This window comes from Medicago sativa, chromosome 3 (genome assembly GCF_051527215.1).
Source record: "Medicago sativa cultivar Bolivia chromosome 3, Bolivia_mono, whole genome shotgun sequence".
Lineage (NCBI taxonomy): Eukaryota > Viridiplantae > Streptophyta > Magnoliopsida > Fabales > Fabaceae > Medicago > Medicago sativa.
The window spans coordinates 5,553,266-5,567,983 of record NC_140751.1 but is presented as its reverse complement, the minus strand read 5'-3'; the positions used below and the strand labels follow the sequence as shown (position 1 = coordinate 5,567,983).

The 14,718-nt window shown below is 29.9% G+C and overlaps 2 protein-coding genes across 3 annotated transcripts; both read left to right on the top strand.

Moving 5' to 3' along the window:
- Positions 1-8,316: 8,316 nt before the first annotated feature.
- On the top strand, positions 8,317-11,071 carry LOC146935162 (eugenol synthase 1-like). The gene is made up of 5 exons (XM_085750315.1): positions 8,317-8,569; positions 8,667-8,798; positions 9,623-9,851; positions 10,172-10,375; positions 10,718-11,071. Exons 1-5 carry the CDS (start codon positions 8,381-8,383, stop codon positions 10,912-10,914), a joined length of 951 nt encoding a protein of 316 aa, XP_085606441.1. The 5' UTR covers positions 8,317-8,380; the 3' UTR covers positions 10,915-11,071.
- A 575-nt stretch (positions 11,072-11,646) lies between these two features.
- On the top strand, positions 11,647-14,487 carry LOC146935161 (diacylglycerol O-acyltransferase 1C-like). 2 transcript variants are annotated; one of them, XR_015030136.1, is made up of 6 exons: positions 11,647-11,971; positions 12,092-12,165; positions 12,225-12,292; positions 12,891-13,014; positions 13,285-13,383; positions 14,097-14,487. XR_015030136.1 is itself a non-coding variant. In XM_085750291.1 (5 exons), exons 2-5 carry the CDS (start codon positions 12,216-12,218, stop codon positions 14,100-14,102), a joined length of 306 nt encoding a protein of 101 aa, XP_085606417.1. In that variant the 5' UTR covers positions 11,650-11,971; positions 12,092-12,215; the 3' UTR covers positions 14,103-14,487. The 2 variants fall into 2 exon arrangements, 1 of the variants encoding a protein (XP_085606417.1); XM_085750291.1 differs by having other exon boundaries at positions 11,650-11,971; positions 12,092-12,292.
- The last annotated feature ends 231 nt before the right edge of the window (positions 14,488-14,718 follow it).

Genomic DNA, 14,718 nt, shown 5'->3' with positions numbered 1-14,718 from the left:
CGACACTCATTGTGAAACGGAGGGAGCATGTGTTTAGTTTACCACTATATTGTGGAACTGTACGGATGAATAATTAGAATTATATATATAAAAATAGCCATAGAGAAGCAAAAATATTAGAGCTTTCTTGTCAAAGTAATAATGTATAATCTAAATGTGTAAGATGTGAAAGAAAGAAGGTCCAGTCTTCTTCTTAGATATATCATCCTCTTTGCAATATTTTTGTTGTAATTGACTCAAAATTGATGATTGAAGGTTTGACAAAAATTGTATCATAATTTGGAGAAATTGTGGCGTGATTTGCCTCAAGTTTTGGAGGTTTTGGTTCGACAAATATCGTGGCAAGAAGTGAAGAAATCGTGGCAAGATTTTGAAGATAATGTTAGTATGGTACTATGTACTAACTTGAAATCGTGGGCACGATGAGTGTATATCGTGGCACGGTTTTCTTGAGACTCGTGCATTATATAAGACTTCATTCTTCATGTTTGAGTACGACTCCAAGAGAGAGAAATTTAAGGAATCAAAGGAGATAACTTTTGGGTTGAGTGTCTTTGATAAAGAGTTCTCTTGAGTTGGAAAACATTTGTAAACATCTTGGGTGAGTGAAATTATTGAGTCTCTTGTTCTTTGGAAGAGATTGAGAAAATGATAGAAATTAAGTTTTGTTCTTGGAGAGCTTACTGAAGCTAATTTCTTATAACTCTTCTATCTCTTTGTAAAGAACTCATTGATAATAGATTGGAGAGATCAATCTCTCCCCTAAAATAGGTTATTGTTGGACTGAATTGGGTAAACATTTCTTGACGTGTTTGTTTATTTTCTCTCTTTATTTTTTGCTTGTGATTTTGTGTTTTACACTTGATTCCTAAATTAGATATTGTTGTTGTTTAAAGTTATTTTTATGGGAAATCTTTATATAATACAAAAGGATACTTATATGAGCATAAGTACACGTGGCACCTCATTTTGCTTCTAACATTTAATGCTCCTCAAACAATTTTTTTGCAAGCATTAGACCTTTGATCAAAAAAGTTGACTTTTTTTCATCAATGCTAAACGTTTTTTTTTCTCTATAAGGAATGATTTTCAAAGTATTTAAAGAAAAATATATATATTATAACATTTGTATATTTGGAAGAAAAAAAATCCTTTGATAAGAATACAATATAATACTCAATGGTATACTTTTTGTTTGCTAACATGTTTTTCTTTGACTAATTTACTCATGTGAAATTTAAATAGCTTACACTACTAAGATAATTGTGGGTGTTTACTAATTTGTTAAATAAATGTCTTTCAAGTGGTACTAACATGTTTTCCTAATTCAACTTTCAATTTATGGATTTCTCCCATTTAGTATCAAAAACATATATTCTTCCTCAATGAAGATTTGGTTCAATTGTCGTGAGTTTAGCTTTTACTGCTAACGTGAAAACTTCTTGATGGGTGGTACGTAAGTATCTCGATTAGAGCTCGATAAATCTCAAAATCTATCCTAATTCAGATGAGCCCTTGGAGTCTGACTCACTAAACTTTCACTTATAAAAAATAAATAAATTAAAAATAACAAGTTTTCTTTGTGAGAAAAACATCCGCAATGCAAAATATATTCTTTTATTTTTTTTTTCAAATGTATTTGGTAGTTTTGAATATGTCCACCAACAAGCATATTTTTCTTTTAGTGAATTTTAATGGAATGCTTACTAACAAGTATATATACATCATCGTTCATAAAAAAATAAATAATACACATCATCATAAATATAAATATTTTCTCCAGTTTGATGTAAATATGATTTATTTTCAATTTAAATGACTGAATAAGTATACCACTTCTTTTTACGATCACACCGCTTAATTAAGGGAATGTTTAATATGACGTTTCTTTTTACCATTTCTTTTTTACTTAATTAAAAAAATATCACATCATTTAAAATGTTAAATAAATATGTAATTTATCAGCTCAAGTAACACATCAATATTTTTCCATGGTTAGTTTCCAGCAAATACCAAAAGTCTTCTCATGGATAATCACATTAGGCTAAGAGTAACCACAAAGATGAAATTGACACCACATCTACGTCCTAATCTTTAACGCACTAGGTATATAAGTCATCTCATGTATATGTTTCTCACCACATACTCTTGCATCCAATATGAAGTTTTAACTCATATATGCCATATTAACATATCTCCTTTACGTGTGAGACTTTTTACATTTGTGATCTGGTAACATAACCAAATAAGATTAGAGAAAACATAACATGCTATAAAAGTGGGTTGGTGGTGATTTAATGGATGAATGTTTTTATTCTTTTCATTCATGAGAAGAGAGAAAGTAAATTAGAAAAAGATAGAAGACAAAAAAGCAATTCAAACGTGAGAGAGATGATAAGAAAAAAAGAAATGTTTGTGCTTTGTCTACGAGAGTATATAGAATAAAGTGAATTCCTGGTGATTTACGAGTTTGTTGAAGGAGTTCGAAATTTTTTAGTATATATTTTACCAAAAAATTAAACTAAATAAAAAATGTCACATTGTTTTAATAATAAATACAACAACCCTTTATTTTGTCAAATTAACAAAACACATGCAATTTTTCATTGTCAAATCCAACCAAAGATCAAAAGTGAATGAATTTGAAATAATAGAGGTTAAATAAAAGATATAGCATGAAAGTGAATAACAATCAATAATTAAAATTTAAGATAAAAAATTAACAAATGTCATTCAATACCTAACAAAGTAGTTTATCATAATTTTGGGATAATGTTCAGACTTTCAGATGAGCCTACATTGAGTTAGATCACCATATTTGGTCAAAAGCAACCATATAAGTGTGATTGCCACACCACATCTTCACAAAAAATCTTAAGTCATTAAGTATATGTGTCATCTCACTTATATGTTGTTTAAAATCTACTAATTTATCCAATGAAGAACGTCAACTCACACTTGATACATTAACATATGTTAATCAAGAGTGTGACTATCCACATCCGTAAATATGTGATATAGTCAAATAAGGTCAATCGTAGGCACATCATGTTCAAAAAGGTAGTTTGATAGTGATTTCATAGAGGCAAATTTATGTTTATTTATTTCATGATAATAGAGAAAGGAAATTAAAAAGAAAAAATAGAATAAAAAAAAATAATTTGAACATGATAAAAATGATTAGGGAAAAAAATATATGTAGCATGCTTTATCCGAAAAATTATTGGGAATAAACTGAGTTGCCGGTAATTATATGGGTTTGTTGAAGGGGTTGAAGATTTTTGGGTAATTATTTTACGAAAAAATTAGACTTAATTAACAAAGCGTCACGTCATTTTCAAATGTCTAATAAGCATGTGCTTTGTCAACTAACATAACACATCTTCATTTTTCCATTGTAACATCCCACTAAAGACCAAATGTAAAGTAATTTTAAATGATAAAGGTTGAATAAAAAATGGCATGAGAGCGAATGACATCAAAAAACTATATTTAAGTTAAAAAATAAATAAACAAGTGACATCTAAACACCAGCAAAACAGTTCATCTTAATGTTGGGACGACACAGGGAGCCTATATTGTGTTTGATCCTCATATTATGCAAAGAACAATCACACAATGGACATTGACACCACATATCGACTTAAAATATCAAATGAGCTTATGAGCATGTATTTTTTTCAACTCATCATAACACTTCTACATTTTTCAATTCTTAGATCCCACCAAAGACTAAAAGTAAAATGGTTTGAAATAATAGATATTGAATAAAAAAACAGCATCAAAGCAAATGACATCCCTAAACTATAAATTTTAAGATGAAAAAATTTAATAAATGATATCCAAAACTAACTAAATAGTTCATCATAATATTGTGTCTTCTGTGGGAGCCTATTTTTTTTTTTTTTTTTTTATATAATCAGTTTAGGCTAAGATCAACCACAAAAGTAAGATTCACACCACATCTTCATCTAAAATCTTAAGACATTATGTACATAAGTTATCTCACTTATATTTTCCTCACCATCTACCATTGAATTCAATGTGAAACTTTAACTCACATATGACACATTAACATCTCTCTTAAATGTGAGACTTTTTGCATGTGTAATATGGTGACATATCCAAATTATAAGGACAAACTGAGACCTAACATGAAAAAGGAATTTTTTTACATGAGATAGATGGTAAGGAAAACAAGTAAGGGGTGTGTGCTTTAACCTTTAAAGTATAGCAAATGGATTGAGTTGCTTGCAATTTTGTAGGTATGTTGAAGGATTAGGAGATTTTGGGGTAATTACTTTACGAAAAAAATAGACTCAATTAAAAAACGTCCTATCATTTTAAAATTTCTAATAGGTATATATTTTTGTAAACTCAAAATAATACATTTATCTTTTTTCATTATCAGAATTCACAAAAGACCAAAGTCAAAGAATTTGAAATAAGGAATGCTGAATAAAAAAACAATGAACGTGAATGAAATTCAATAACTAAAATTTAAGATAAAAAAGTTAAACAAATGACATATAAAAACTAACAAAACAGTTCATCATGATTTTGGGACTTCTAGGGGATTATGCATAGAGTTTGATCACCATCTTAGATTAAGAGAAACCTCACAAGTGAGATTGATATCATATCTTCGTCCAAAACCTTTAGGCATCATGAGTCATCTCACTTATATGATGTTCAAAATCTATTATTCCATCCAATACAAAACTTTAATACACACTTGATAAATTATCATTCAACTATCCACCTCTGTAATTACATGACGTATTTAAATATGGTCAATTGAAATCACAAAATGTTCAAAAAATTTGGTTGGCGGTGGTTTCATGGAGAGGGGTTTATGTTTCTTTCTTCCATGAGAAGAAATAAAGAAAATTAAAAGAAAAAAAAATCAAAAAAGGAATTAAAACACAAAGGAAGATAGGCGAAAGAAAATAAGTATTGTGCATTTTTTTGTGAGAGTATAGAGAATAGTGTGAGTTGCTGGTTATTTTATGGGTTGGTCGAAGGAGTCCGAGATTTTTGGGTAATTATTTTACCAAAAAATTAGATTCAATTAAACAAACGTCACATGATTTTTTTTAAGGAAAACGTTACATGATTTTAAATTGTCTAATAAATATATATTTTTGTCAACTCAACATAACACATCGACAATTTACCATTTTCACCTGCCACAAAAGTCCAAAAGTGAATAAATTGAAATAATAGACATTGAATGAAAAAAAAAAAAAACATATGGAAGAGAATGCCATATAAAAACTAAACGTTAATAAGAAAATAAACAAATGACATCCAAAAACTAAAAAACCGGTTGATAACAATATTGTGATTTCCGCATAATCCTACATTTAGTATGATCATCTCAACATACAAAGATAATCCACACATGTGAGTTTGACACCACATCTTACCTAAACCTTAAGAAATTATGTATATGGATCATATCACTTATATGTTGCTCAACATCTACTCTCACATCCAATGTGAAACTTTAGCTCACAGTCAACACATCAACATATCTCACTTAAGTATAAGACTCTCTGCAGCCGACATTTGTCACTGGGATTCACCCATGCTTCATTCGCAAAGTCGACCCAAGTTATAATATCATCATTGGACCATATGGAAAGAGCCAACACTGGTGTTAATCTACTCATTAGACATAGAGCAACCACATAAATGAGAATAATACATCTTCATCCAATGTTTTAATTACGACGAAATTCTAGCCTGTGCTTGGCACGGGTGTCCATACTAGTGATAGATATAGTGACAAAATTTATCAAGAAAATTTCCAGACAGTGTATTTGCTAACACCTTTCCTTATAATTACACATCATTAGCTCCTTTGATTTCCACCAAATAACAAATTTAATTGGTTGAAACCTTTTCTTGATAAATTCTTGATAAAACTCTCTAGATAAATAGCAATGCTCTACTTTTATATTGATTACTACTTCCCTTTTCCTCCACACATCTAAATTTATTGGTGTTTTATTTGTCCAAATTCACGACATGTTTTATCTTCATGGGGAGTCTATATCAACTTCTTTTCTACTTCTCAATGAAGAAACCTCATTGACTAGTCTTTTATCACATTATCACCCGTTGAAAATAGTTTGCATCAAGAAACTCATTTTGTGGTTCTCGTTGTTTTTTCCTCTCTTTCAAACTGAAATCTTACATGCCCCCTCTCTCTCTCTTCCATTATGCATTATAGGGGAAAATACATTAATCTTCATTAAGGTCTTTTTAAATAACACTTGAAAATTAACATCATTAATGTACTCTTATTGGAAGTTTGAGTAAGTCATTGAGCTTCTTTTACAAAAACAATAACAATTATGTTGAGGTTCAATCAAAATCTCAAGTTCGATTCTCTTCAGTGTCAATTTCGAGAGATTAGTTTAGCTTTCAAAACAAATTCCGTTGAGGTTCAAGAATGCAATTTACGATAAAAATTTGGTTCCTCCATATAATTAGATAGTGGTGTTGATGTTGATGATGTTTAATGGACAGTTCTTCAAGCTTTTACAAACCTCTGCCCCCTCTTACATTGTTCATATCCATTTTTATATTGCTACTGCTTTTTCTTGAAAAAACAAAAAGAAAAATCATCATGTGATAAACTGGTATATACGAGATGTACCCATTATTTTACATCATCAAATAAAATAAAACAATTGACATCATCCCTTCCTTACATTGTTCCCAATTATCAATAATAAGAAATTTCTTACAAATCAGATATTTATGATGCTACCATATTAATCTTTGTACAAAAGAACCATCTCAGTCAGGCCTTTGAAAATACATCAAGTTTTATGAAATTTCGAGAATATGATTTATAATTCAAATGTTTCCCCTCTCAAAAATTCTGAAATATAAATTACATTTCTTGAAGTTTTTATTTTTCAAAATTTTCTTAAAATTTTACAGATTTTTTTTTTTTTTTAGCTTTATTGATTATAAATGTATTCCGGTAAGGAAGTGACAAGTAAATTTTAAGAATTGTATAAGAACATAGATTGAATTTGAAGAATTGATATAAACCCTTCAAAATTCTCATCTAATACAATTTTTTACCTCGCCAAATTAGGAGAATTTTGTATTATGAAGAAAAATAAACCCCGAAAGCTCTCTCTTCTCTTTTTTTTCTTCTTTTTCAAAACCCTCACATCTCATCGCCCCTAAACTCGCAATCAAAGCCTTAGTAAAATAATTTTTAGTCAAATTTTAGGTATATTAGTCAATGCACCGAGCTCTTCCCCACAATATATATATATATATATATATATGAGTAATGATATTTTGACATCCATTTGATGACAACTTTGTTGACAATCTTGTTTTTCTCACTTCTTATTGGTCAAAAACAATGGAGAGAGAAAAAGGAAGAGAGAAGAAAACAACATCATGTGAGTATGAGAGAGAAAGTTGTTCAAAAGTTGTCAAAAAATGGTTGTCAAAATATCATTTCTCATATATATATATATATATATATATATATATATATATATATATATATATCGTCATTTCTAATATTGAAAAATTAGCCACAATCTAAGGGATAATTTGGGGAGAATTTTAAATTTGAATTATAGAGTTTTAGTTAAAGACGGATTGTTGAGAAGAATTCAAATTTAAATTCTAGTTAAAATAATTTTTGATCAATTTTTACTTACGGCTCGACTGAATTTCGGTTAATGAGAGGACCTTTCTCCTAAAATTCAGAGGGCTAAGACCCGGAAAATTCATGGTCGAATAATTTATAAAATAGTTTAGATAAATGAATTTTCATGTTTTCCTAAAACTCAAAATACAATTTTATTGAAAATTAAAAAAAATGAAAATCGAAAAGAGTAAGATTGATTTTTGTTAATGAGTATTAGGTCCCTACAAAAAAAAAATTGAATTAATTTTTCGAAAAATGTGGAAAAGTACAACTGGTATGGTATCGAATTTTCTTCCTTTTGACACTTCGAATCCAGTTTTTTTCTATTTTAACCATGATTGTAACAAGAAAAATATAGGATCATCCTTTTAATTAGGAGTTTGGTGTGGTCTAATATTCCAGCCACATAGAAGGCGGCTTAATGAAAATGTCACACTTCTGTCATGCATGCTTTGATATAAAAAAAAAAATGCTCTGGTCATTTTTGTACCGATAGAGATATTGTTAGTTTCCTACAAAACAAAAAAGCATATTTTTTAATAGTAATCACTATTTAAATGTTGAATGATAGACGCCAATGTGACACTATAAATATTTGTTCGAAGTAGTAAGATAATAAGCATTTACAAAGAGCATAGAGTGCACAAAAGATTATTGTCAAAAAAAGAAAAGAGTACACACAAAAAAATGGAGGCCAAGAAGAATAAAATTCTTGTATTTGGTGGAACTGGTTACATAGGAAAGTATATGGTGAAGGCAAGCATCTCATTAGGTCATCCAACTTTTGTGTATACTCACCCTATTAATTCAAAAACTCCTAACTCCAAGATACAACTTTGCAAGGAATTCAATTCCATTGGAGTAACACTTGTTGAGGTAAGTCTTGTTTCTCTCTATTATGTAATGAAATTAAATAATTTTTGTTAATTAATCAATTTCTTGATAAGTATATATCAACAATAATTTATTGCAGGGAGAACTTGAGCATGACCAGATTGTGAAAGTGATTAAGCAAGTAGACATTGTGATATGTACCTTTCCATATCCTCAAGTGTTGGAGCAACTCAAAATTATAGATGCTATTAAAGTTGCTGGCAATATCAAGGTGATAAAAATTCCATTAACTAAAAATCTTTTGAATGACATCTCTTTAGGTTAAACACAACAATTCTCTCCTTGTCTTCCAATGATGCGTAATTTTCTAAATATATACCAGCAGTTGATGGGCATTGTAAAAAATCATTCTTATCTTTTTCACTTACACAAAAATATTGCAAGTATAATATAAACTCTTATCATTTTCAATGACACCAACAATAATATAACATTTTTATAGGAAAGTTTATTCGATGGTATAATTGGAATAATGAAAATCCAACCCAAAATCTCATATTTACTTTATAAATTTTAATAATATTGTTCCAATTGTAGTAGGGTATTTTAATGATATTATCTATTTTTTATTTAATAATTTAAATACTGTTATAAAAGGATAAAATAATAAATAAAATATTTTAAATGAAAGATAGAATTGGAAAGGAAAAAGTCAGCCCAAACTCATGAATTTTCTTTATATATATACTTATATAGTGTGTATATATAACATGAGGCATTGACTATGTATCCTCCTCTTTAAATTTTGAGAAATGATATTTTGACAACTATTTTTTGACAACTTTTGGACAACTTTCTCTCTCATACTCACATGATGTTGTTCCTCTCTCTTCGTTTTTCTCTCTCCATTGTTTTTGATCAATAAGAAGTGAGAAAAACAAGGTTGTCAACAAAGTTGTCATCAAATGGATGTCAAAATATAACTACTCTTAAATTTTATTATCTTTTAATTGTTGCTGTTAGTTTTTTAATATAACTAAATATCTTGAAATATGGAACTATTTTTCATTTAATAAGTGTATATATTCCCTACAGAGATTTCTTCCATCAGACTTTGGTGTAGAAGAAGATAGAGTACACCCTCTACCTCCATTTCAAGCTTTTCTTGATAAGAAAATAAAAATTAGAAGAAAAATTGAAGCAGCAGGAATTCCTTATACTTTTGTCTCTGCAAATTGTTTTGGTGCATACTTTGTGAATTTCTTGCTTCGTCCTTATGAAAACAAGAAAGATATTGTTGTCTACGGCAGTGGTGAATCCAAAGGTACATATTTTCCCATCAGCTAAATAGTCATGACTCATGACTCATGTGTTAAGGAAAAAATGTGATTGAAAACACACATAATATACCTTTCAAAATAATTGCATAAGGTGATATAAATTACCATATATGGCACAAATTTATGGACTTTGAGTGTAATAGATGAGGGGTAAAAAATAGTTAGCCTTTAGACTAACTATAAGAATTATTCTTAACATGATATACCTTTCAATTTAAGTTTAACTACTTTTTTCAATATATTTTTGTTGCATTCAAATGAATTAGTTGGTAATCTCACGAGATAATTTTCTGTTTTGTTTTAGCTATACTAAATTATGAAGAGGATGTTGCTATGTACACTATTAAAGTGGCAAATGATCCAAGAACACACAATCGTATTGTTGTGTATCGACCTTCGAAGAATATCATTTCACAAAATGAGTTGATATCATTATGGGAGCTCAAAAGTGGTCAAAACTTTAACAAAGTATTTATTCCAGAAGAAGATATTATCAAGCTATCACAAAGTAAGACTTTGTTTCATTCCATATTTTTTTTACTATCTGAAATTTTGACTATTGTTATGTAAATATAATGCATACATAAGCTTACATTCTAATTATAAACCAATTGGCTTTGTCACCAAAAATTAATTAACTAATTACTACTAGTTTTAGAGTTTAAAATTATTTAGGGATAATGAAAAAAGTTTTATGCAAACTCATCATCATATTTATAATCTATATATTGTAAAAAAAATCATATTGATATAATCTTATCAAATCATAATATTATTTTTAAAATATGTTTTTTTAGGGCAACAAAAGGGTGAAATATACTAACGGTAAAATATGTCTTTTATGATGCAGCTTTACCCCCTCCAGAAGATATTCCAATTTCCATCGTTCATAGCATATTTGTTAAAGGTGACATGTACTTTGAGCTAGAGGAAGATGACCTTGAAGCTTCACAACTATATCCAAATTACAACTACAAGTCCATTGATCAACTTCTTGATAAATTCCTTGTTGATCCTCCACCCCCTGTATCTGCTGCTTTTGAATGAACCTATTTTATTAATAGTGAGCTTTGATGTTGGTTAAATTAATAAATTTCGTAGGTATACTGAAATATTGATTGTACTATTAAATAATTTGAGAACGCATATGCTTATTGTGAGTTCTATTGAATAAATTGAGATTGAGTGAATATATTCTCTTTGGTAATACCAATTTTGATCCATTATCAACGTGCAGCAATTACATATTTCTTTTTAGTATATACATATAATTAAATTACAAATTGGACCCATTTACAAATTTTATGATATGAAGAACTTTAATATTTCACCTTTTCCAACGATTGAAAACAATTACTCCCTCCGTCCCATATTACTTGACCTATTTAGAATATTTGCACTATTCATGTACCATGTTTTGACTCTATTTTTCTACTAATATATAAAAACAAAATATAGCATATAAGATGTTGTTAGATTCGTCTCGATTAATATTTTCAAAATATCAAATTTTCGTAATTTTTTCTACTAGATTATTAAAGAAATTTAAGTTTAAAATTGTGCATTGGCATACGTGACAGAGTCAACTAGGTCAAGTAATATGGGACGGAGGGAGTATTTTATATGAATAGTTCCTCTAAAAAACGAAAGTTCTACGGTTTAGCTGTAAAATAATTGAACCGATCATTTTTTGCTTAAAATTCATTTTTAAGAACGACTATGGTTAGACTAAAATATTCATTTTTTGAGAGTCAACATTTTCAGAGTCAACATTTTCATTAAGGAAAAAGATTGATGAACACCCTTCTCCATACCACTCTTCCATACACCCCTTATGTGGCATGGGTATTTTTGAAATTTCACACAACTTTCTCTTTCTCACCCTCTTCTCTCTCTTAGATCTCCCTTTCTTCTCCCTCTCACTCTGCCTCTCACTCACTTCCGGTCGTTCCCACTCTCTCCCTTAAACAGTGAAAACTCAACCTGGCCTTCTCCTCCCACTCTCACAGTCGTCGGCCGTCAGAGTCATGCAGGACTGTTCAATCTCTGTATTGTGGTGCTTGTTGCGGTGAATAGTAGGCTTATTATTGAAAATCTGATGAAGGTTTGTCTATCTATCCGCAAAATTTGAATTTCCAACTTGTAAAACAAATGCTTTTTATCTGTTTAATCAATTTTAATTTTCTAAAATTTTCATTTTTATATGTAATTATATGTTTTGCAGTATGGATGGTTGATTCGATCTGGCTTTTGGTTTAGTTCAAAATCGCTGAGAGATTGGCCCCTCTTCATGTGTTGGTAATGGGTTTGATGATCCTCTTTAAGAATAGACTTAAAAGTTGATTTGAATGGTGCAGGTTGTTGTTCTACTTCATATTGTAATTACAACTGTTGCAATTATCTATCCAGTTTTAGTCATCCTCAGGTCAGTATAGACTTAAAAGTTGACTCCTCGACTTCTATCTAAACTAATTCAGACAATTGTTATCATTCATGTATCATATATCAATTTTGAAGATTTAAATATATAAGCTTCATTTGATGAATGTGTTATAGTCATGAAATTATGTCAATATCTAGGAAGGGATGTTTGAACATTATTTTTGCATCATATTAAAAAAGTTTCAAAGCTGTTTGAGGAACCTCATTTAGTGTTTGGTTCGTATAAAGTAGAAGTTAAATTATATTTAAAATTAATATAATTAGAAACACAGAAGGTAATTTCAAGGGAACAAACAATTGGGAACAACTTTGTGGCTTCTTCATAGATATTCATGTCATGTGATAAAGGCCTTTGACAGACATTCATGTAACACTTGCAAGCTCTTAATTGACTATTTGATCAAAGTAAATCCCTGTGTTTCTTGAGCATAAAAGTTGAGCACATCTGTGGCATTTATTTTAAACATTGATTTGGCTTATGATGGATATGAATAATATCTATAATAAAAGGTTTTTCTTGGTCATTTCATGGGCATTGGTATTGTGAAGATATCTTATGGATCCGTGGCCTTACTGTGCAGGTGCGATTCTGCTTTTTTATCTGGTTCCACGTTGATGCTATTGACTTGCATAGTGTGGTTAAAATTGGTGTCATATGCACATACAACCTATGATATGAGAGCGCTTGCTGTTTCAAATGACAAGGTAGTGATTAGTATTTCGATAAATATAAGAGGTTATGCTATATGTTCTATGTGGTTTTTAGTTTTTGAACAACAAATTCCTGCATGATTACACTGTAGTATGTGGTTCTAGTATTCTAATTGTTATAGTAAAATCCATTCTGCTTCCACTTCCAATCCTCTGTTCTTGGCTTCTTGCTGGATGGTGATATTATGCTATAATCTGTTCAAATGAGTGTGTGATAAAAGTTATGCTTTTTCCCCTTATTCAATCATGTTACCTGTGGTATAGGGAGAAACAGTGCCTGATACTTTGAATATGGAGTACCCACACAATGTGAACTTCAAGAGTTTAGCATACTTCATGGTTGCTCCTACATTATGCTACCAGGTAACAAAAGTTTTTAACTTAAGTGTTGATATATGTAATTCTTGCATGTAAAATTATTGTGTCATCGTTGCATCGATTTGGATTCTCAACTTCTACCGACATTTTCATGCATTTATTTTTTCTGATGAAAGCACATACAAGGCACTGTTCTGCAAACTTATTTATGACTATATTTTTGGTTTGGAGTATGTCTGAGGTTTTTAGAGTAAGGGCTGTCAGAATCAGTTGCACTGTTTCTCCCAAGTTCTCTCTTCATTAGTGGATTTTTTCCTATGGACTGCTTCCTCAACTTGTCTCTGATCTTTAGATCAATTTGTCTGACTGTCTATTCTATCCTCCTTTTGGTCATCTGCTTAGCTTTTATAGCCTCTGTTGGGTTTTGACCCTGATCTTTGATGCATTTTGTCCCAGCTGCGGTAGATGTAGTTTGGCTTCTCCTATCTAAGCTATAGTTACAACCCTTACTTCTGTCTCAAATGTGATTGGTCTCGGCTTCTTTGCATGTACAATTTGGCTCCATCTCTTGTGCTAAATGTGGTCTCTCCCTAGCTCTTATCTCAAATTTTTCCTTCAATTTCTGGGTTTGAGGGTTGTAATTTAGGGATTTTGTGTTTTGAAAATGGTTTTGAAAAATTACATTGAATAATGTTAATAATTGAAACTTTGATTATAATTGTAGTAGTTTCTAAGTGTTTCTTTGGATTCAATTGTAGGATTGAATGAAGAGTCAAAGGCCTATGCTGAGATGCTTTTTGATACTCTTGCTCGGCAGAGAGGGATTCAAGGAGGTTCGATTAACAAGATCCAGTTTAGGGAGTTCTGGGACTGTATTTCAGACCAAAGCTTTGATACTAGGCTCAAAATATTCTTTGACATGTAATTCTTTGTTTTAGTTAATGTAAGTGTCAAATATTTGTTGAATGCTCCATAAACATATCACCAACATTAATGTAAGTGTCAAATATTTTTCGAATTTTATTTTATTTTATTATGTGATGTACTAATTCGGCCATGTATATGATATGGCTAACTTATTTAGTTTTATTGTTTGAAGCACTTATTCCACCATGTAAATGATATGAGTAAATAGTTTAAACTCGAATACATATATCGCTTTAAAATGCCTTAAAATGATATTGTTTTCACTACATTTTATCACTTTTGATATTTCAGTGATAACTTGCCTTAAAATAATATTGTTTTCACAGGAAAATTATGTATAACCAAATATTTGAAGTGTGTAACCACAATTTTACAAAGGCGTAACCATGTTTTTTTTTCTTTCATGTGTTTAAAACTAGTCGTGGGACATTCTAATTTACGAAAAAATGGTTA

Bases quoted from the DNA above. Each gene is read 5' to 3' on its own strand.
- LOC146935162 (XM_085750315.1), top strand. From the start codon at position 8,381: ATGGAGGCCAAGAAGAATAAAATTCTTGTATTTGGTGGAACTGGTTAC. The intron at 8,799-9,622 runs GTGATAAAAATT...TATTCCCTACAG, and splicing joins AAGTTGCTGGCAATATCAAG to AGATTTCTTCCATCAGACTT. The intron at 9,852-10,171 runs GTACATATTTTC...GTTTTGTTTTAG, and splicing joins CGGCAGTGGTGAATCCAAAG to CTATACTAAATTATGAAGAG.
- LOC146935161 (XM_085750291.1), top strand. From the start codon at position 12,216: ATGGTGCAGGTTGTTGTTCTACTTCATATTGTAATTACAACTGTTGCA. The intron at 12,293-12,890 runs GTCAGTATAGAC...CTTACTGTGCAG, and splicing joins CCAGTTTTAGTCATCCTCAG to GTGCGATTCTGCTTTTTTAT. The intron at 13,015-13,284 runs GTAGTGATTAGT...CCTGTGGTATAG, and splicing joins TTGCTGTTTCAAATGACAAG to GGAGAAACAGTGCCTGATAC.